The sequence below is a fragment of the Malurus melanocephalus genome, unplaced genomic scaffold (genome assembly GCF_030028575.1).
Source record: "Malurus melanocephalus ecotype Western Australia unplaced genomic scaffold, MMel_1.1 scaffold_50, whole genome shotgun sequence".
Lineage (NCBI taxonomy): Eukaryota > Metazoa > Chordata > Aves > Passeriformes > Maluridae > Malurus > Malurus melanocephalus.
In genome coordinates this window covers 597,521-621,850 of record NW_026623282.1, presented here as the reverse complement: position 1 = coordinate 621,850, position 24,330 = coordinate 597,521, and the positions used below count along the sequence as shown (strand labels likewise).

General features: G+C 41.0%; 1 protein-coding gene across 1 annotated transcript in view; it reads right to left on the bottom strand.

The window, feature by feature from the left end:
• The window catches only part of SORCS2 (sortilin related VPS10 domain containing receptor 2), a 521,698-nt gene extending 499,927 nt beyond the window's left edge, over positions 1–21,771 (bottom strand). Inside the window, exon 1 of the mRNA XM_057365256.1 lies at positions 21,675–21,771. Within this exon, the coding sequence (XP_057221239.1) occupies positions 21,675–21,704 (30 nt within the window). The 5' untranslated portion in view covers positions 21,705–21,771. The remainder of the gene's footprint in view (positions 1–21,674) is intronic.
• Positions 21,772–24,330: the final 2,559 nt, after the last annotated feature.

The following is a 24,330-nucleotide window of genomic DNA, read 5'->3' as shown; positions in this document are numbered from 1 at the left end:
CATTGGCACAATCTCCTCTGCTCTGTTTCCAGGTCCCAAATTATTTTCAGAGCCTCTGTTACATTATTTATAAATTTCACCTTTGTTTCTTCCTACAACAAGAACAACATGAGCTCCAAAAACTTCCTGACTGCATTAAAAAACAGTCCAAGCAGTAAAAATGTCAAATCCAGAGCATTCTTTAATATTCAGTGAAACTACCTAAATRCCAAATCTTTTATGATGTCTTTTGAAGATCCAAGACCTCTCGCTTCTGGGATGCTGAGTCATCCTTTAGCACTCTCCTCAACGGTAGCTTTGTGTGGTCCTTAACTAATGAAGTTTTAGACTCTATCAGTGGTAATTCTCATATTAGAGCTCAAGGTGCTTCTTTACAACACAGGTCCCCCCAGACAGTGTACACAACATCTGACAAAGTTTCACTGACCTCYGAAAAAATACTTGGGAAATAGACATTTCCATGCCTTCAGCATTGCAGTTTCCTTATGATTTGTGACAAGCTCTGTAGTTTTCAGTCTTCTCCTACCAGCAGCAGTCTATGAAACCTACTCAGCTTGCCATATAGAGCATGCAAGACGGTGAGGCATTTTACTACACATGAACTGCACCAGAAAGTCACCTAATGTTGTGTGAAGTTACCACAACACTCCCATGTGCAGAGCAGACTCATCTGCTCGTTGGTGTCCCATGTTCCACTGGTTATTCTTCAACAGCCTTCCCTCAACAGTTTCATCACACCGTTGGTAKCAATGGCTTGGTAGGAGCCCCAGAAATGCTGCCTCTTTGCTCTGTTCAGTAAGCTATGCACTTGTATTTATCTGAAAAAATCGGTTTACTTCATGTAGATGTAAAACTCATTAACATTTTGGGGTTTTTTTCTTCTAATTCTGTTATTTTTTCTTCTGTTCTCTGAATGCCTCTGCAAGATATTCTGCAGTTCTGAGGGTTTAACCAGTGTTTGGTTTTACTTTAATTCAGTGTCTGATCTTGGTAACACTTAATTTTATATTGCTCTCAGAAGACGTTTTGAATTCATCAGCAGAAAGGCAATTGTGTAATCATCAGTATTATCAAATCACATTTGTCACTTTTCCTGTAAACACCCAGAAGCAATTTACTTCACTCAATAAATTCCAGATATCTACCTAGGAAGATGCAGGGACACTTAAAAGCTGTGCAGTAATAATAATAAAAGTGCGAAGCTTGCCTCTGAACTCCTATGTTTAATGCATTAACATCTGCTGARTAATATTACCTGCTTTACCATAACATCTATAGGCCCTACTCCAAAATCAAAATCTAAGGGAAGTATAAGGTACTGTTTCAGAAGCAGAGACTTCACATTGACCACATGGGAAAAGCGACAGAGAAAAGGAAACATTCAACCAAGGAAACAGAGGTCATTATTCATAAACATTTCAATGATTTTCTGTTGAGGAAATAAAGGAGAGATTAACCTAAAAATTATTTCAAGTGAGACATAAATAAGTATGTATATATATATATATATATATATATATATATGTGTGTGTGTGTGTGTGTGTGTGTGTGTATATGTGTGTGCATATATATATATGTGTGTGCATATATATATATGTGTGTGCGTATATATATATGCACACAGAGTTTCTAATTTTAACAGAACTTTTTTTAGCAGTTGTGTATTTTGCTTATACAAAATTTACCTATATTTACCTCAAGCAGGTTGATAAATTTAGGATGCAGAGGGAGATAAAGAAAATTCCAGCAGTGTCAGGAGATTAAATAGAAGAAATAAAGAAAAAAACACATTACAGGACATCAGGAGACTGCCCAGCAGTAAAAGGGCATTGAGGTAGAGGTGGAAGGAGACGTGGGAGGACATATGCTGTGTCCCCATATGCCAGAAAGGAAATACATCCAGATAATGACATGCAAAACCCAATRACACTATGCAAGACTTGAGGTAGATACACTAATTCAAAGCAGAGTTTGCCATGAGAAATAGAAGTCACAGAAATAAAATAAAAAAAAGTCATATTTTTCCAAAAGATTAATCTTCTTATACATTATTTTAGTCAGCAAGAAAATGAATTAATTTCATGGAGTTTACCAATAAAATTAACAAAGCTACCTAGAAGACCACAGTTCGAAGAGGGAAGAGTGTGTTCCTGCCARGGCATCACAGGACTAATGCTGATTATTTGGAAAGAGCCTGGAAGAGCACCATAAAAATGATGAGCAGTCTAGAAAAGCAGCACCAAGTGAGCAACAAGAAAGGATGACAAAGTTGAGGTTATTAAATCTAAAGAACAAAAGATATAGGAGAAGTCTAATAAAGGCTTTCAGAGATATTAAAGCTTGATGAAAACAGACAGGAAATAAACTTTTCTCCATATGGAGTGAATAGGGAAAGAAGAAAACTGAAGCAAAGCAGATTTAAATCAGACATTAAAGAAAACAGTCTAACTCAGCTGTCCAGGTTCTTGTTATCACAATAAATTCTCTCCAGTTCAGTTCTCCACAAACAACTACAGTGAAACCAGCTGGGAGTGTTTGTGTAAGTCTGGAAATACTCTGTAGCTGCTTAAGGAAGCACTGCTACCCAGAGAAACAGGTAGCAAACTGCACATTAAGGAATCTGCTTCAAAACACAGATTCAGTGGTGAAGTTACTTCCCAGTGTTCACATTTCCGTTCTGCTGTGGCCATTTTTTCTCAGCCCCTTGCTTGTATCCAGTCTGTCTCAGCTGTATCAGTGCAGTSGCTGCAGAGCTGCACCAAGCACCAGTACACACCAGTACACACCAATACACTTAAAAACAATCTTGGGCTTGGAGGCTTTGTTTTAAGAGGGCTAGAAGCTGGGAGAATGCAAACTCAACAAACTGCAAAGCACCTAAACCCCACCCACAGACAGGTGAACCTCAGTCACTAACATAAATGGGGCTTGCCTGCCATGCTTTACACTCAGGAGCTGCTTACATCCAAGATTGTGATTACAAGCTCTAATCACACCAAACTGCACTGGGGTTATACAGCCACCACAAACTTACACATTTCTTATGGCTTTTCACTACYATGCATACCCTGTACAACTCTTCTGAGAACAAGTAACTGGCTCTTCAGTAATGAAAGTGGAATGCTATGATAAAGTATTCTAAAATTAAAACATCAACATGGCTTTCTCATAGACATTCCCAAGTAAATGGTGGCACTTACACTCTTTTGCAATAAATTTCAAAGCAAGCATCTTTTGAAACTAAACTTATTATGACCATTAGCAWTGCTAACACAATCTTCATTAAGTAAATACATCTACTACAGAGCATAAATTAAAATCCCTTTCAAAAATATCAAGACAGATATTGAGGTTTATTAAGGCTATAGTTATAAGCAGAAGGTTGACTAGCATTATATAAATATTTAACCTCTTGGAGCTCGTTGCTGGGGGGCAATGGTCAATGTTGTACAACACATGTAGTCCCCTCAGGTCTTCAAGAATACAGTTACAGTGATTATAAAGCAGGTAGGTTAAATTTGTTGTCTAAGTAGCTTAGCAATTGACCCTGAAAGTAACTAAACATGAAGGCCCAGTTAATATTAAAGACACACAGATTACGTTGCTAATTAAGCTCTAACAAGTGGAACAGGAACAAAGAGCATTGCCCCAAATTACAATGACAGTCATGTGAAAGATTCAGGATTCAAAACAAGGTCCTACTATTATAAGTTATAACCTCACTCTCCTAGACCACAGATATCCCCCATTAAGACCTCATGTGGCAATTATTTTAGCCCAAATAAAACTTCTGCAGCACTCTCCTGATTTGTAATTCTTCTTGTCAGAAGAAGGAGTCATATTCCTTCKCAAATAGTTTAAATACTAATTATCTCTTTGCTGAACCTTGCAGTGAWACTCATCTCTAGAAGGGACCATGTAAAAGCACTTCCAATATTTCTGCTGCCCAAAGAGCAATACTCTTCATTCGCTTCAGTGATTTTCTACCCAACAGGTACAACACTGAAGTAATGAGCATTATAAAACTTAATWCAGTGCCATATATATTTTATGACTCTGTAGATCCAGATCAGAGAACATCCAGATTGTTTTTACAGAACTAATGCCAGACACATTTCAAATTATTATGTATGCAATGATTCTAAGAAATTTATAACTCTTACCAAACTAAAATTTAAAAAAAACATATAGCTGAGAAAACTAATCTTAAAAATATCAAACATTCATTAAGGAAGGTAACATTGCCCAAGTATTTTTAAAATAGATGTTATTATGAAAGAAAATAGTATATATCAAAATTACAAGAGGTTTAATAAGAAGGATTTTTCACTAATGCAAGTAAAAAGCATTAAAAATATTTGAAAATGGAAAATCATTCACAATTCTCTACTGTTTGAACAGTACAGCATTTAAAAAGCAATACCATGTAGGAYGTAAAGCCACATGAAAGCTCTGGATAAGGGACTGTAAAATGAGCTTCCCTTATATCAGACTAACATCAGAAAAATAACTTTCCTGTGTAGATTGCCACTCTTTCCCTTCTGTTTACCTGTGGTAACATGATCACATAAATTTCCTAAGTAGCCAACAATTTCATGATCTTTGATGTTGCCCGTATAACCAAAAAGGCAGAACAAGACTTCCGTATTTGACATTTAGATATAGAAAGATTCAAGATACCTGCTCAAGATTAAACAGAAAGCCTCTGGAAGTCCCACAAACCAAAAGTGGTTCTACTGAAGCCCAAGAGAATCAAAAACAACTGGACCCACCTCATTTGCCATTTCTGCAGGAACACATCAAGATGAAACCRCCAACAGTCCTATGTAGAGAAATCRCAACTCACCTGAAGTCTATCATTGAGGCAGAAACTATGGGAACAGAGGCTTATACTGTGGGCAATCTGAGTAAAAATTTCCTACTTTGCAAATTTACTGAAAAGGATTGGCTGTGCATTACCTCTGGATCAAATAGTTTGAAAAAAGAGCCCAATATCCAAATATCTTGATTAGAAAGCTGTTTAAAGTTTGGTCAATACTGTTCATACGCAACAAACACTATTCTCTTTACTCAATTTCTCTTCCTCAGTGAGAAGTTACAGCCTGGTGTCATCACAGAGAATTATCTCAGTATTGGCCAAGTGCAGCAAGGAAAGTTCATAGAGTACAGTTCTCTTGACCCAATCAATATTCTCAAAGGCCTTGACTGCAGTGAAGGTTACATGTCTTAATTTTATTTAAAATGTCTTCTGGAAACTACTGAAYATCCTCTCCTTCAATTTGTTACAGTATGTGTCAGGCACACATGGGAAYGGCCCAGGAATACACTGCAACACAAAACACATGTGTGATTGGGTTGACTTGTGTTAACATAGCACAACCATCCCAGCAGAATTTTCCTTGTAGATAAAGTGCAAGCAGCACTGCTTAGTATGCCTCACAGTGGCCTCTAACAAGGTTTGAATGAAGGACAGAACAAATACAAACAAAATTATCTTACTTCCTATTGCGCCTAAATTTTGACAGACTGGAAACTGTCCAAATTCTCCTACTATTTTGTGGTCAAAATAGGAAAATTCAGTTTGCTACAAATGGAGAACAGTCCAATTAAACACATTTATTACTGAAAAACTGTCATCTCTGCAGCWGCCTTGAAGCATGATGCATCAACAAATTTGCCTGCTAAGGAAGAATCACATATATAATGACTAAAGTTTGTGACATTAGCAAAGACCCTTCAAGAATGAAAATTGATACAAATTGCTGCAAGCTTTGCTTTCTAAACTTCTGATTGTTCCTGACTATGACACAAATAAAGTCAGTCTAAACTTACTCATTTTTCCAACATCTACTAGGATCTCTTAAAAAGTCTATCCTTGGGGACAATTTGCCACATCACAAAATGATGACATTTGCACCACGACATGCTGACATTATACTGTCCTATCAACAAGTAAATGTGACGAACACTGCCCTATGACAACCTTTTGTTAACCTCTCTGAYACCACAGACAAATATTTGACCATGTACTGCAAATAGAATCAATGACACCTTTGGGACCAAAGCAGAGCAAGTCTGTTCTCTTGTGTWAGCCAATGTCAGCTTATTTGCTCCACACTCTATGTGATCAGAAGAGCCACGAGTGCTACATGCTCTGATCCCCAATCTCATCTCTGAACAAGGAACAGTTTGACATGCAGGACTTAAGTCATTGCAAGAGTCAAGCTAAATGAAGCAGTAACAGAACCCTACAGTCAACATCTTTAAGTGGTGATAAAGAAGGATGAATCCAAATTAGCCTTCTAATTATTTTCTCTTTAACTTGACTATTTAAGCAATTACCTAAGTTACACAGTATAATGCCCTGAAAATTTTTAGTATTGAACAGACTTGGTTTGCTGCACCACTGTTCCTTCACCAAAAAAGTGAGGGAAGAAAACCATGTTTCTTCCCCATATAGGTATAATAATGAAGCCTACTTGTGTGACATTCCTCAGCATGCACATGATTCATAAACTGCAAAAAATTACAAATAGAATTGGTGCTGCTTCTGTTGTCAGGACGAGCCTCATGCTGTTACCAACGAGAGATGAGAGCCTCCTAAGGCTTTTGGGGCTTAAATACCTCTTAGCTAACATGGTGACTGGTATGGTTGTTATTAGCCCARGGATGTGACCCGAAACACACTGTGGGGTCTTTTATGGGCTTTGGGCTCAGTGACACCTTATGGGGAATCACTGCTTCCACAGCTCAGTGAGTGCAGCAGTGAGCTCAGGAGGATCAAACTCCACTGTACAGAGCCTTCTGCCACAGGGAAGTGATGAGGACCCAGGTCTCGTTTTTCTCTGCCAAACTGACTGCCTGTGCAAAGGARATTGATGCAGAAATCAATTCACTCATGCCAGCTGGTTTCCCTCTACCTGCACTGGTGTAAGTTGATTGGGATATTAGTTTCCTTCAACTGATGTGTCTTCCATACGTAACATGCTGACCCTAGTGATGCTGAACACACAGTAGTTAGAAAGATTAAATTAACCAATCCATAGAAAGGAAGGTAGAGGACTAAGAGAGGGCAGGAAGACAAAGAAAGGTAAAAAAATAACAATCCGCTGCTCATACTAAGAGGCTTGTTTCTTCTAGATAAATGCAATAAYATAGARTTTTAGAGAAAAATAAAAAGAAGARCAAGAACAGTAAGAAAGAACACTGTGGAATTCAAAAATTAAAAYATATTCTTGGGTTATTACTTGTGTCTGTACTTTTCTCCACTTTGTAAGCTCTTGCACCTCTTCCTTTTCATTACTGTTACCATTCCACTACCCCTGAAACAAATTAAAGCCAAGAATCTTTCCATAATGGGTGAAATTTGAGTCAATGAAATAATGCACCTTTACTCTATCTAAGAAATACAATCACAGCTTGGGTTCCCAGGGAGTCTACAGACAGACCACTGTAATTGAAGCTTTTACTGATGTCCTTCAATACAATATTAAAAATGGAAGGAGAGCACTAGAAATCTTTATTTAAAACTCATGAACTATTTATAATAAGAATGAGCAAGATTTTCAAAATTCACATTCAGCACTTCGCAAAAYCTAAGAAACTTGGTCATGTCTGTTTAATAAGCTTTTCGAGCAACTTAAGAGAAAAGGATTGATTTCCATTTCAAAAGAATTACCAATTTTTACTGAACAAAAACCTAGCTTAACTATGCCATGCAAACTTGGAACAAACAAGCAGAATTTCTTGTATATATCAAAACAACTTTATTATACAGCACACCAGAAGATCAGCKGTTTTAAAGTCAAATGCTGAGACATCAAAGGCATATTTTCATACATGGAAAGGGTGAGACATTTGAATACTCTCAGGTAAACTTYCATAAATTAAAAATGAGACTCACTTGTTGATAAAAAATACACAGTATTGGTTACGTACCAAAAGAATAATGGCTTGAATTTAAAATTAATCCTGGCTTAGATGAGGTTGTCCATATAACGAACATTTATTCAACTTCAAATAACCAAGGAAAAACATTTGGGATGCTTTGTACTTTTTGCATATRACAGTACCATCATCAACACTTATAAAAAGATGATTTAATAAATTCCATAAAAACAAAAAGGCATCTAAAACTACTTTTGCCATGCATCTTTCTTTCCAGAAACAACATTCACTCAAGACAAATAATACTCTTTACGCTACCCAAATTGGTGAGAAACTTACAACAGAAAAAAACCCATAATTTGTAAATTGTGTTGATAGAACTACTTGTTACTTTATATAACTTGGCTGAATTTAAATACTATTTAATCAACATAGAATCAAGAAATGGCTTTAAAATTCTAAAATGTAKAGACAAATCCACAAATCCACAAAATTTAAATCACTTAGAGAACACACCCCAAAATTTGAACTCATTCAGCTTTATGGAAAGGATAAYAGAAATCCAGTAGTAGCAAGTACATAAGCTCATCTTCCCTCTCATTTCATGYTTACAAACAAGGTGTTTCTTGCACCTGAAAAGCTTTTAGTTAACCCTGAGCCACAAACTGCTGTTGGCCAGAAAAGTTGTCTGGTGAAGGATCGCATAATTTTCATCTCTTCCCTAAATAACCACAGGTCTAGCCTAGTACAGACATTGTCATGTTCTTCTTAGAAGTCGTTCCCATAAGACAGTATCAATTCCATGTCAGATAAAAGCACTCTTAATCTGTTCATCTTCTTTCAGTCCATGAACTGCAGTGACTACACAGCAAGTGCACTTGCATCAGAGAAATAAGCTATGCCAGAAAYCAAGACCTTACACATTTCTGCATTTGACTCCCATGTTTTCAGRGCTCTGGTAAAGCCAAAGAGCTTGGATATATGAGATGCAAAGTCTCCTGTGACAGTTTCAAACTCATTTTCTGTCTCTGCTTTCCTCAGCTTGCGTTTGTTTTCAAAAGAAGCTTCATTCGTTTTCAAAAGAAGCTTCATTCATTTAAATTCCTACAATAAGTAACAGCTTGTAAATATTTAATTTCATTTAAAGGAGAAAGAATTCATTGTCTATCAGCTGCMAAAAGTAATAATGAGGYATACTTGGCAAAGTCAMAACTCAGAATGACATCACCCARGTATGAGAATGRTATGCACTAATATCTGAACTTAATYCAGACAATAAAATTTACAGTAATACACATTACAGAAATTGTGCTTTGTTCGCAGTATCTCTTTTATACATTAAATCTAACACTGAATAGATTATGATTATTTTTCAATTAAACCTGGATAAGCAGCAAAGTCATTCAAAATTCTTATTAGATGGTATGTGCAGATCACAGAACTGGAAATGGAATTTTGAGTATTTCATTTCTAATTACGATTATTTAAACTCACCTGGAAGCTTGACACAGCAGTGTATTTCACAGGATGTCCCCAAACCAAACCCTATGTAAGTTTAAGAGATTTCTACGAGGCTTTTGATTTGGTATTAGATGGAATACACTGCTCCTGGGCCAGTTTCAACTAAGATTAAGTATTTTGGAGACAATTCTTTTTTAAACATCTGCTGTTGCTATGCTCTAGAGCTACAGATCCTGCCACGAACACAAGATTTCCTTAAGCAATGCCGTGCAGCCTGTCCAATTCTACACACAACATGTGAGCAAGTGTGAACATCTATTTTCACTGCAGTAACAACTCCCAAACTGATGATATGTCAGCGTCATTACTAACCATGTCTTTGAAAATCTTTTTTTTCAGACAGAATGGGGAAGAGGATGCTATTTAAGCCCTCAGGGGTGAGAAAGGTGACTTAATGCAGAGAAGGAAATGAAGGAAAGTAACAAAGGAGACACACAGAGACAAAGAAAGGAGGAAGGAGGAATGAGACATACAAAAAAAGCAGACAGGAAAGTAACAGAAACAAAGGACAGCTGCAGAACTTGCCTAAAGGGGAGCAAAGTTTCTGACCAAGTGATAGTGAATGTGACAATCAGGTTCACTTAATAAATACAAGTCTATTTACTGGCTACGAAAAATAAAAAGCTTGCATATTTTGTGCAAACCATCCACATACAACAGACCGTGGATCAAAGACTATGAACTCTTTATATTATTCCCTGGCWCAGAGTCTCTGCCTAAATGTGAATTTCAGTGCTCTCATCTCAATGGGCTTGACTTGTGAGCTGCTGAAACATCACGCTGGACTGAGTCCTGCYCCCTCAGGGAGCCTCGATGTACTTCACAAAGTGCAGCAATGCGATAACCAGACTTGCTGGCAGTTTCTGCAAACAAGATAAAAATTATATCCTTCTGTAGCTTCACATTCCCAWCTTCAGGAACAGCCTCTTCACAGTCACGAACATTAGAGCCAAGATGTAATCCCTCACAATAATATGGACATTGATTCAAACAGGAAGTGGAGGCTCTTCTTTTCATKCAGCTCCAGTGTTCATAAAGCATCTCTTGCCTCAGAAATACACACAAAAAAAAAGCAGCCTGAACATTCCTGTGTGATGGCAGACTGATCAAACTGAACCAAGTCCACCCACTGATGAAGAAGCTTGTCTTTCATTCAATTCTTATGTTGCAGCAATTCATGCCAGTTTAAGAAGCGCCTTTCTCCAGCTAACCTAACCAAATAAATGTTTTATGTTGATAATTTACCAGCTAACAACCAGTTCTCACATGGATTATATATGGTAATCATYTCACTCCCAAGGGTTTTTTAATCAAGAAATGGAACATAGGGCACGAAGTGCTTATACAATAAATATTAAAAATTCTCTCTTATGGTTCTTCAGGAACAATGAGATTATTAAAAGGTTCAAAGCTTTCTATATGAAGCCCACTTTATAAAAAAGCATCTGGTTTAAAGCAGCTGGGACAGGAGGAAGAAAGGAAGGAAGGAAAAGAAGATCCTCTTAGTGGCCCTCAGTGCTCTGCCCAGTAGCCCTTGAAAGATGCTGCATGAAGATGAACATATGTAATTCACTGTATACTGAAAACGTGTTCACTGAGCTACATTCTACAAGATTTTAAGCAAAGGTGCCTRATCCAGCCTATATGCAGGGATCTGCATCTTCCTTCACAAAAGCTGAAAGGAGCTAACTCAATCAGAAAGTGGGTTTCGCAAAGCTACAAAAATGCTGTTCAGCTGACATGAAACACATTTTTTTACTTCTCTTCTTTACAGTGATTTCTGACAGTGTTAAATAATAGTATTTGTGACCCAAGAGAAATTTAGCACATTGATAGTAGGCTGCTTGCTCCAAAAATATGGACACTTGTGCTCTATCCACACATCCTCTTCCCTCCTGAATGTGCTCAGCAGCACCCCAATGGATGTCATATACAACAGCAGAAAGAAGAAAATCTGGATTCTTTCATATTTGTTTYTCCTATCAGGCTAGGAAACTTCAGAAAGAAGAGCATGACATCTCAGCTGACTCTGCCAGTATTGGCCTCCCTCATCCAGGGAGAAAGAAAAGCTCAGAACCACAAATGGTAACAGCTTTGCAATTTTCCACCCAAGCAGCAGAACAGTCAAAGGCAACCAGAGAGCTCACAGTCAGTCCTCTGTAGTCTGTCACTGGTGCTCAGGACACAGCTCTCACTCTGAAGGCACCCTACTCACAGCATAAATGTTTTGCATAGTTTCTGTTCACTTATACTTCTCACGCAGGGCAAAAGACATGTTTCAGGACTGCTCTGAAAACAGCTGAGACCTTTTAACATGCTTGCCATTTTGTGGCTSGGTAATGGGTTGGGAAACTCAGGAAACCACTGATTAAAAGCCAAACAAATTAACAAAATAAGAAATGGTCTTTTACATCAAAAGCTGCAACTTTGATGAAGTCTTGCTGCCTGCATGGAGGCATCTGTGGGAGAAGAAAGCTTTTTCTATGCTCTAAGCTCATGAAATACTGCAACACTGAAAATTCCAAAGCCCTAATGCACAGGAGTTAAACAAGTGCAGGTTCCAAGACTCAAGTGAGAGAAAGCAGAAGGAATGAAGTTCTCTTAGCACATGCATAGACCCGTGTGTGACAAACACATCTAATGTGAACCCTTACTAGTCTCAACAGGACCCCACRAAGGGCTCAGAAAGAGCATGAGGGATCCCTCTCAAAACTAGCTGGGAACTYATTACTGATACCAACCTGCCATGGAGTAGGATACTGGGGTTTCTTTAGTTAAGAATCATCAAGATTAGAGCCTGTAAGTACAAACACRCAAATGCATAGCAGATCCTAATAATCTGATTTTGACTTCCACTGGGGAAATCACTGCAGGTTGAGGTGAGATGGGCAAAAGAGCATTATGACATCCAATTGCATGTGCTCCAGCATCACCAGCCAGGTCCAGGGGCATCTCCAGGCATTTGCTGCTACAAATCTCCCTGGAATTTACTTTCTGGGCTCTGCAACAGACTGATTGATGGAGTATTGCATATGTGCACTACATCCATTTGGATCCCCATTGACTRGTGCTGGTAATTGACAGTAAAGATCTCTGTGCACCCAGAAAGTAATCCACTAATCCACCTGCTCCTGGCACATGCTGCWTTTGTTTGGTTTATTTCTGATTTTATATCTCATCCACTGAGCCCTTCAAAAACCATGCATAAAATAGAGCTGCCCATACTAAAGGGATTCACGAGTTTCCTCAAGGTTATACTCTTATCTCGAGTTCCCTCAGGGTTATACTCTTATCTCTACCTATGTTAACACTGATGCCTACTTAGGCTGAACACCCAAAACAATACGTGGAAGCATAAAACAAGAGCTGAGAGAAGCATATTCTGCTCTCCATAAATGGCAAGATTTAACGAGCACTGCTGCAGATTTAGATGCTTTAGACTCACAGACARTTCCAATCCTCTGAAAAGACCAAGTTACAAGGTATATTTCTGCTAGCAAACACAGGAAAAATATCTTATTGCACCCCTTGAGGATTTTATGGCAGCCTACTACCTCTGATACAATTGTGTTTTCAATGAAGTAACAACTATTTCTTCAGAATCAGTCACATTYGCCACTGTGAAACAGTGACAAAAGCTCAAACAGTGATTCCAACATAGTCCTCTCACCCTCCAGCTCCATCCCCTTGGGCATCTGCCTTGCAGTGACAATTGCTGGTGGAGGGAAGCATGGGAATGCATTAATCATAAACAGGCTCCTCCTCAACCCCTGAGAAAAGCAACATTTCTCCACCACAGCTCAGTTAGGGAGGCCAAGCTGCGCACTGATAAAATTTGCAGGTGGAACAGCTCAATTCTCAATCATCATCATCATTATTTATTGGTATTACAMAGCACCTAAATGCTACCAACCCAGAGCAGAAGCCCAGTGCACATCTTGCCCACCCACATGCAGGGGGAAGACTGCTCTTTCCCTGTGCCACTTTCAGTCCAGCAGCCAGACAAGACACATTAACAGYGATTAAAAGAAAGTGTTTTCACAGRGTGCAGCTTGCCATCTGCTAAAACTGAACACGCTGGCCGGTAAACACGGGCCTACTGCTCTCCTGGAGTAAGGGCACATCACAGGGGTTGGTGCTTCCTAATACACTGCTGCAACACTCACGCAGTTTTACTGGGCTTCCAGTGACAAAGAAACAAAGTTCATAAAGAGAATGGAGAACAAAAAYATTAAATCCATCTACTTCATCTACAAGAACAAACTTTTAACAATGTTACTGCATAGAAACAAAAAAAAATTWGCTTTTTTGCTCATGACCAAATTATTTGTTTTTATGACTTCCCTTTAAAAAGAAACCTATCCTGCGATTCCATTTTTAGGAAAAACAGATAATCATGAGGTCATTAAAAGAGATTAGAAGGATGCCAGAAATGAACAATAGTCTCTGTGTGTAAGTGCATTTCTAAAAATGTGCCTGTCAGATACACAATAGACAGGTACTATTATATCTAGATCCTGTCCTATCCAGATGGTGTAATTAAGGAGCTAGCAAAAGTGATCTATAAAATAAAACTTTTAAGGTCAAAATAAATGTTATTCTGAGAAATAATTATTAGTCTACAAGAGTAGAAAAAGTACAAAGACTGAGAAAGAAGCAAAGTTGTTTCATCATATTGCTAAACAAAGGCAGATAATCATATAAAATACAGATAAAGTATTTACCTTTATGTTTTTAATCACATAATCTTAAAACTGTTCAATGATCTTGAAGTGCCAGAGTTTAGGCATTTAAATTAAACTGGACTACACATTAAAAGGAGCCCTGATCAAAACATCAGAACACATAGACAAGTTTGCATGACCTGTGAGAGTCTTTTCTTCTCTAATTCCTGGGCTGTGCTGGGAAACAGTCAAAGGAACAAAAAAAAAACCACAGATGTGATTTTCTACAGTCCTGCCTCTTTTAGGTGTTACGGTGATAAACATTACTTTAATATCAAAAGTGCAAAGCTAATTTAGAGAAAAGCCAACCTAAGAGATGGAGAAGTACTATTATTCTCACCTTGCAGGTAGGAAACAGCAAAATCACCAATGCAAGGCAAGGGGTATTTCAGAAGATACTGGTAAGATAAATGGCCAACTTCTTTGGCACTCCTATCGAGCCTCAATTTAATGCAACAGCTGCTCATTTGGACCCTCATGCTCTGTCTCTGGCCAAGCCTTAATTTGCCCAAGGCATCACCATGACCACAACTCCRCTTAGAGCTCACAGACGTGATGGGGCTGCACAGAGCATCACCAGCTCTGCCAAGGGCTCTCAGTCCTGCAAGACAGCAGCACCTCAGCATCTCTCCTCTTTCCGTAACAGCCTCATCCAGGGCTGAAGACATCCAGTAGGATTCACAAGCACAGGACAATATTATCCTCCTGCTAATATTTTAACATTTGCCCCTGTTAAAGAGGTAAGTTGATTATTCATCATTCACTGAAAACAGGCTTTTTACAGCAGTTACTCCCRCCCACACAGAAAACCACAATTTTATTGTGAATACACAAATGATATAATGAAATTCTACTCATCACACCAAGGTCAGCAAATCAGATTTTTTTAGAAATCCAGCAAATGTGCCAAGCTCTCCCAGGCACGCCTGTTAAGATTGTCAGGGATCAATGCAGAGACCCTWCCCATCCCCTTCCTGCTGCAGRAGTCCAAGCTCAGATTTCAAAACTRAATCATAGAATCACAGAATRGTTTGGTTTGGAAGAGACCCYTAAGTTCATCTAGATCCAACCCTAACCTTAACCTTCCACTAGACCAGGTATCTCAAAGCCCCATCCAGCCTGGCCTGGGACAGCTCCTGGGATAGGATTCTATGGGCAGCTTTTTGCAGCGTATTGCCACCCTTGCAGTRGAGAATTTTTTCCTTCCTAAAGAAGCAAGGCAAGGCAAAGGATCCCATCCATTATTTCTTCAAAAGTGATTTTGTAATTGGTGATTTCTTAGAGTTTTAAATTATTGTTACCAGGACAGGGGGWTGGGGATGGGAATGTTTGGTAAGGAATGTGAAACTTGGAGAATAAAAATGCTGAAGGAATGTTGCAAGTCATCAGGTTTCATTCTGAGCTGTATCAAGAAGTCATATACTACAGATTACTTTCAATCTATACTTGCAGCTTTTGCTTAAATGAAGTTGAGTTTTCAGAACATAGAAGGACCCCACTTGACTGTACTGCAGATTCTTTCTCCTTTATGTGAACAGCCTTTGGTCTTAACTGACAGAGCCATAAAATATATTTGGACAAACAAAGGACTTGGCATAAAAGCTTCTATAATCTAGGCAGTTTCATGTTTTAAATTCGTAAAGTGGCACACACCTTAGAGAGCTTCCAATTATAGCAGAACAATTACTGTTTTTATGAAAAGCTCATCTTTTTCCCTTTCTGTTCTTTCAACAAGGATCTACTACTCTGTTGAATTTTAATAAAATCAAAAGTGGTGTCCTCATTTCTTTATCCTGAAATCTCTATCAGTAGATTTCTAAGACCATCAAGCTTGAGAAGAATGCATCSTGCTCCCGCTGTGAGATGTGAACTGCTATCCCCAGCCTAAACACGGACCTGATGATTGTTACTAAACCAGATTTGGTTTATCATGCACACGTAATACATCAGCAGTATCAGAGGGAGGATTTCAATCTAATGTCTCTCTTGAGTGTACATTGTTAAACTTTCCTCCCAGATTTAAACTGAGCTCATCCCATTGTCAGCACAGCAGCATTGGTATAATAGCTTGCTCCTAAGCAATCCAGGTAATGCCAGTTAAACCAGCAAACCAGGTAAAACCAGGTATGGCTGCAGCTGTGGAGGGCTGTTTGTGGAGGAGGACTTTGAAGCATGTTTGAAACACACATTTACTAATTAAAGTGTGTTTCAATTTTAAGTKTCTAGTTAGGGGATGAGAAGAGGTGCTCTCTTTCCTTCAGCAGTTGGAATTTGCTGAACTGTGGAGAGAGCTCAGCAGGCAGCAATATGACTTACAGCAAGATGTAAGGCTGATAGAGAAAACAGTGGCTGGTAGAAGCAAATAGATGAAGTAAGCCAGAAACTTCATACCATTAAAAAAGAAAAAGGAAAAAGAAATGTTAAACCCCTGTGTTACTTCAATCAGATTAAAATCATTCCACTTTCCATGTGGGATTCTGCTGTTCCATTCAAATATGATTATTGGGTTTGGTTTCTGTTTGTTTTTATAATCACACTATCATCTCAAGGAATTTTAAGAAAAACCCTCCCTATGGGAAATCTGCTTTTCACTTTGCAATATATCTGCCATTTATCAAAGGTCTGAGCTGTCAAAATTTTTGACCTCATGCTCCCTTTAGTTTCATAAAATGTAGACTGGCTGCTCTGCAGAAACACCACCCAAACCTTACTACAAATGGACTTCTGCCCAGCTTGCATAGATGACTACATTTACCACTACAGGTACTGCTACAGTAATATTGAAKTAAATGCTTTTTGTAGTTTTCCTCACAATTTATTGCAAACTGAACAAAACAGAAAACCAATTAAATAAAATATCTGCCAGAAGAATACATGTAATGCTCACTGTGCTCTACAAATCATATATGGTGAAACTGCATCAAAAAGAGCAATAGTTCCTAAATTAAATGAAGTATTTKTGTATCAAATACAGAAAAGTCTGGATCAGCTGAAGTTTTTGTGTGTAGCAATATCTGTGCAATAAGTCTTCCTTTCTGGTAAGGTGCTGCTAAATAATTAAGTCTTGAAAAGAAATGGTGTGTTTATTTACCGATTTTTATGTAACAAAGAGCTACATGTTTATGGGGCATCATAACRTCAAGTTACTGGACAAATAAGCATCTGAATGAACTTAACATTTTAACAACAAACAAAAAAAGGGAAATACTGGCACCATGAAACTGCAGACKTGGAAATAGCTGGCCAAAGTCCTGCTCACAACACGTTAGTAGTCTGCACACAGCATGAAGAGCAGCCCCTGAATCAAAATCAATTGTGAATACAAGTCTTATTCTCCCCCTATTTCTGCTTTGGCTTTGATTTTTTTTTTAAATTGGCTAGTATTAATGCAGAATGGGAATTCTTCAGAAGGGTCAAAAAGAATACAGTTTTGCAAACAAAGTTGCTTATCTAGCACTAAAAAAAAACCTCCTGGGATGACTAAGGTCTCTCCTAAAGAAAAGTAAGTTTTTTTCAAATTGAATATTTTTCCCCCAAATCAGAAAGGGATGCATATTTTCAGTAAATCTGGGCACATGCATATTTAGCTTAACACACTGAGGGCTATTCTTTTAGCATGCTACTTACACGTCCCAATTCTCAATGTTATTTATCAATTACACAGATGTCAATTACTTGCCCTTCCCACAGTAAACTGTRTGTTGCACCACCCACCTGTCATGTCTTCAGTTTATGATATTTTAAGACTGGCAGCAAAATTAGTTCCACTTGCATGAGCCTTTGTTTGAAAATAAGACCACACAACAGATTTCTGAGGGCAGAGGGGACCGAGAGCACAAATACTAATTGCAGGAATTCACTAACCACGTACACTCTTGCTGTGACAATTCCTGGCTTTGCAAGACTTGCATCACCAGTGATGGTTTTGACCATACATCCCACTGCCAAGAAAGGTTGGGGACATGCTCTTTGTTTACAGGATTTGTAAATAAGTAACGAGGACACAGAGCGGGAAGTAATTTGCACAACTCCCGATACAGCTCTCTTTGACAAAGCAAGGAAGTGTACCCTGATCTTCCCAGTGACTCAAGTCCACTTTACAATCCGTGCAACCATATCCTCTGCTGCACTATCAAAGCCACCATTTCTCTAACTCACAAAACTAACAGCATTAGAAGAGCATAATAAGTAAACATCAGTACAGAAAAGGAGGAGGAGAGAGGACCAATTTAATTTATAGCCTCCCTAGTTTCTTTCAAGACAGTTATGCAACCAGAAATCTCGTGCTTCTACTGTTGCAGCACAGGATGATTTACACGATGCAAATTATTTTTTTTAAAACTCCATGTGCACATCAACCTAACCTCTGTCCCACAYTTCTGTATATGCCCTTGATCCACACACGAGTACTCCATGGCAGCACTTTCAATGAACTATTCAAGCAGGTGAACTTTCCTCAGAGACGCAGCTGCCCCCTCTGCTTTTATAATTATTTGTCTCTTCATCATGGAGCTCAAAGGTATAATCCTATTGCACATTTATTCTTCATTTATTTTACTAGGTGAGGTGTTTAAGAGGATATGTGGTCATCTGGAGCTCATCACTGTCAAATTTTCAGCCACACAGCCGTAAAGGGTAAAGGAACTAGTTTAGCTCCTTGGTTTACAAAGTGCTGAGTACCTCCAATGAGGTGCCAGATGTGTGTAGTGACACTTTAAGATTGCTGAGTGCCTCCTGAGGTTCCCAGGGCCTGATCCAAAACCCCACTGTAGGAATGACAGACCTCTCCTTGACTGCAATGAACCTGGGGCAGAACAGAGCTTCATGGCTCAAGCCTGTGCTTCYAAGGCAAGGAGAAAGTTGCCACAGATTTAAGAACACAGGATAAGGTGGCATGAYTGAGAAGCACTGGATCATAGCATCCCTACCCCTAAATAATCCAGAGACATATAAATAAATACATACATATCTATTTAAACAAGCAGACGTTGAAGACTACCTTAAATATGTTCAGGATCAGGTCCTTATTTTCCATTGTTTTAATATCACCTACAAACATGCAGCAAAATTATCTCCAGTCCCCCTGAGCCCATCCTGTTTCCTTTGAGCTTAATGTATTTCATCCACTCCTTAAAAAAAATCCACAAACTTTCATTACAAATCATTTTTCTGTGGATATTCTTTTGTTAAACTCAGCTCTCTTCCAGAGGCATGCAATAAAACAAAGTTAACTAACATGGAAAGAAGCTGAAAAAAATGCTGACAGTCATACTGTAAAATATCCAGTCCAAAGACTGGCTGCTTTCATTTGGGTTAAGGCAGCAAAGAGTCTTTCATTCCCAGGTCACTTTTACAAATACAGTCTTGCTTGACAGTAATCACCTGATGGCAGGCAAAGTAAGCATAATAGTAACTCTGCAAAAGTATTTTTATTTAATGTATAAATAATGTAGAGAGCTTTTGTAGGCATTAATGATGAGTGTGTCATCCTGCAATACTGATTAGTAGATAGCAACTAAGCAAACAAAAAAAGAACTAAGTTACAGCAAAGACAGTAATCACTTTCATTTATTCTGACAGTTGCCATTTATCTTTGCTTTTGAAAAGACTATGTGGTAGTATTCTAGTAAGTGAGCTGCAGCATACTGTGAAAAAATAATAACATTTTAGCAATACAAGCCTTCAGTGCAGCATCTGTTATTAAATCTTTGCAGAGAGGCGAGGCGAGACCGCTAGTCATAACTGTGGATTAGCAAGGTTCTACTATATTCATTTTAGAGTGCAGAACACTTCGCATGAAAGCTGTTTCTTGCCTTCKATGTCAAAAAAAATGAACTTATGCCAACTTTTTAATACTGAAATCTTCAAGGAAGCTGTCCTAACAGCCTGCAAGCAATGTCCACAAAAAAAAACAGCAGCAGTCTAATAGCAGAGAAATGGAGGAAGGACAGAATCAGAATAGCTGATGCTGCTGATTTGCAACACTGTCTTTTCACAGAAAATGACCATCATCTTACACTTCCTTCCTGAGCAAATCAAAAACTTCCTTTGAAAGTGTCAAGCTTTATGATGCTGACTTCAACTCTGACACCTGATTATACAAGAGCATTAACATAAGCACTCAGCATGCTCCAGGGAAGCACTGCATCCTCATCAGGGGAGCCTTAGCAGCTCCACATCCTGGCTGACTTCCTAGCAAAACAGGCAAACACCCAGGACTTCAGGTCCTAGAGAAAGGATGATAGTTCACATACTTATGGGAAGTATCACACATGCACTCTGAAACAAGTTTAAGAAAACTTTATACTAAATTCACAGAGTTCAAGCAGTCGGAGCTTAGCTGAACTACAGTAAAAACGCTCAAGAGTTTTCCAGAAACACTAAAATCCTCCAGGAGGAAATTCAGCTTAAGCCTTCATAACGATATTTTCCTGACTATGAAGTTACACAGACAGTGCAATATTGTAATATTGCAATATTGTAATATTTATCCATGACGCCCACTGTTATGATATAATGTTTCAGTGAAGGATAAATTAGAAGAAGCAAATCCCCGGAACCACCCGTGTGAATACACAACTATTAATGGATTAATAAATAAAGAAGTGAAGCCTAACTGAAATTGAAACTTACTTTAAAAAATACTAGGGGCACTCACCGTAAGAGTTGCTATCTAAAACAGAAAAACAATAAGGCAAAACACACTGCTTTAACTGTGGAAAGTTGTGAACATTGATGCTCTAATGCAGTATCACTGGTCCCAGAGCACGATTTTTATCCACCGATGTGTCTGTAAAAGCCCCCTCGGAGAGCTGCTGCTATTCCGAACTGCTGCTATTTGCGGGACGCCCCTACGCTCATGCGGCGCCCGGCGGGGCCGTCCCGCTCACTCCTGCTGCTCACACCACTTCAAGCCCAGAGGTGCGTTTTATTTCATTTTCGGTCTGTTTCGGGTTTTTCTCTCCCCGGCGCTTGAGGAGGCAGAGCGCAGCGCGGGGGAGATTACACGGGGATGACTGAATCGCGTGAATCGATTAAACCTCGACAATTTAATCTGGGACTTCATGCGGGGCTGGAGGAGATAATCCCCGCGCCGCAGTTCGTCCCTGCCTCTCTTTTACCCGGATACCCTAGCACAGACCCGGGGGCACGCAGCCCGCACACGGACACCGCCTCGCCAGCCCGGAGCCAAACCGCCCTCCTCCTCCTCCTCCTCGCAGCGCGGCGCACACCGCGCACCCGGCGCCTCTGCAAGATGCGCGCTTGCAAACTTTCCAAACTTCTGGRGAAGTAGTGAGGGGTACGCGGCGCCGGCCCGATCACGGCGGCGCTTCGCCTCCGGCGGCACCTCACCGTCCGCAGCACCCCGAGCGCTGCCCGCGGAGAGTCCCGAGCCCCGGGCCGCCCAAGGGGAGGAGGGAGCAGCGCGCTCCGGCCGCACCGAGGCCGGCGGAGCGCAGGTTGCGCCCCGCAGATTGGGAGAGYAAAGCAAAGGCAAGGGCAGGGACCCCAACCCCGGCCCGCACTGCCCCTCGCACTCACGCTGCTGTTCTCGCCCGTCCAGTGCACCATCGCCTGGTTGTGAGACGCGTCCCCTTTCAGCACGAAGGAGGTGCTGATGAGGGAGACCTGCTCCCGGCCGGCCGCCAAGGATGCTCTCCTGGAGCGGCTGCTCCCCGCCGCCGCCCCGCCGCCGCGCCGCGGCTCCGGCGGGCTGCGCGCCCCGCGGGTCAGGGCTACGGGGCGCGGGCGGCCGCAGGGCTCCGCGCAGCGCGGCGCGGCGGCGGCGCCCAGCAGCGGCGGCAGCAGAAGCAGCAGCAGCAGCAGCGGCGGCGGCGGCAGCCGGGCAGCCCCGCGCGGAGCGGCAGCGGCGGACACGCGTGGCCCGCCGTGCGCCATGGTGGCTCTCCGGCGTGGTAGTGACAGGCGGGGAGGTGGCGGGGAGGGAGGGAGACACCGCGGCGGAGGGCGGGGGCGGGGGAGGGCTGTAACCGGAGCGGGGCTCAGCGGCAGCGCCGTGCGCGGGGCTGCGCGCCCAGCCGGGGCGGCGCCGCCATCTGCTGGTCCGCGCCGAAACGCCGGGCGGGCTCCGGCACACACGGACACGGACACTCGCGTCCCGAGCAGCCACGGCGGGGACGGGTCTCTCGGCGGCGGCAGAGTCCGCCGCTTGTGAACTTTCACGCAGCGCTCCAGGGAGTGGCTTTGCCCCGGCGGCGGCAGAGTCCGCCGCTTGTGAACTTTCACGCAGCGCTCCAGGGAGTGGCTTTCCGAGAGCGCCCGAGAAAGATTCACGCCGCTTCTCGGGGCGGGTGCGCTGCAGCCGGAGGGGCGCTGGGGGCAAACACCCACCGCCACCTCTTTGGACGCGAGGGATGGCTTTGGTTTGGCCGTCCGTCCCAGGAGGCTGCAGTGAAACGGTCAGAAGGGGTCCGTGGTCAGCAGCAGAGAGCCGAGGAACAAATGRAGCAGGTGCAAAAATACGATTCCTGTCATTAAGACAAGAAGCGCTTCCGAGGGTAAACGGATCCTGTCCGTTATTCTGCCCCTCAGCTCCTCAGAAGCATCAGGCTCGTCACCTGCATTGTCCAGAGCCAATTGCTAATCCATTGTTGCCCACTGTGGGGGCATGTAGCTTGTGATTTGGGATTGATCCATGGCAGCCCCGAGAAATGCTCATGACAGCGTGGTCACAAGAGGAGAGGCGATTTCTGGGGCTGYGCAGGGTGGCATCACTCAGCTAACAGGTGAAGCAATAGATGAAGATTCAGCCACCACAGATTGGATGCTCTTCCTGCTTTACTGCACTGTGCTGTGTAACTCTGAATAAATTGGGGCTTGTGAAACAGTTTTGCCTTTGCTGTGAAGAGAACACAAATTAGAATCCCAAAATAATTGAGGTTGGCAGGGACCTCTGGAGAACTCCTGGTTCAACCTGCTGCTCAGTCCATGACCAGCTCTGAAGCTGAATCTAACTTGACAGTAAGATAAGGATACTCAGGTCTAAATGTAAGAAAACGAGTTTGAAAGACCATTGAGGAAAGTAATGACTCCTAGGCACCTTACAGAAGAGATCTGGGCTGGGTAAACCCAAGGTGAGTACAGTTAATAAACCAGCTTTAGTTGTAATCTGCCTTTACCCTAATGGCCTAGAAAATTAGGATTACAAAGGCTTTTCTAGGAAGATTAATAGAAAAAATAGTATCCACTGGTTAACTGTACCATTTACAGTTCTGTGATGACTACCACAATGACCTAAAGTGACCTGGTTATACCAAATTCATGTAAAAATTTCTTTCACCGAGCTGTATGATTATGTATTAGCTGTACACCTTCAGTGCTAGGAGACCTATGGTAACCACCTGCCCTGTTATTACTGTAATAGCTTGAACTAGAAGGCAGTTTCAAATTCAGGATGACTCTTCATTTCAAAAGAAATACAGAATAAAAATTTAAATCGTATTATTAAAAAATCACACGTGCTTTTTCTGCAGCTCCCAAAAAAAGTTATTTTTCTGAATTCCACGCACATCCCCACAATCTCAAAACAAACTATGTGCAGCCTTCCCCCTTTTTTTCTCCAGCACAGTGTCTGAATTAAAAGAAGATATTGCCCCTTTCTCTACAACTCTCTAGCTGCCAGTTTTGGAGATTCTGTCCCAAACACCCTGCCAACAGGACACTGGCAGAACCYCAGGCAGGCAGTACCACTTGACCCAAGTTACCAGCAGCTGCCTCTGGCACTCTTGAAGGGGACATGTATTAAATTAATTCCTGAAGTACATCTTGTGTAAAGAGCAAGTGCATTTTTGGTCCCAGATGTTGATTCCTGGAGACAACACCAAAAGCTCAAAAGACCTAGGAGAAGCTATAGGGAGCTAAGGAAGGTGAAACACGAGATGAGACTGACTTTGCATCTGTTTAGTAACCTCACAGTGTCTTATCCCTCTGAAATACTACCTTTGGAAGGAAAAAAACACCCGTATTTAAGTGAGCAGAAAGTTAACTTTCCAGACAAAACCCTCTTGACTCTTGTAAGTCTCTTGACTCTTGGTCTCAATGACAGCTGTGGTCAAGTGCTTGCTTGAATCACTGCTGTTTGGTCATGTTCTTTAGAGACACAGAAGTTGGGCAGTGATTGAACAGTTCACAGAAGACACACAGACATAAAGTCATTCATGTTGGAATAACAGCTGCA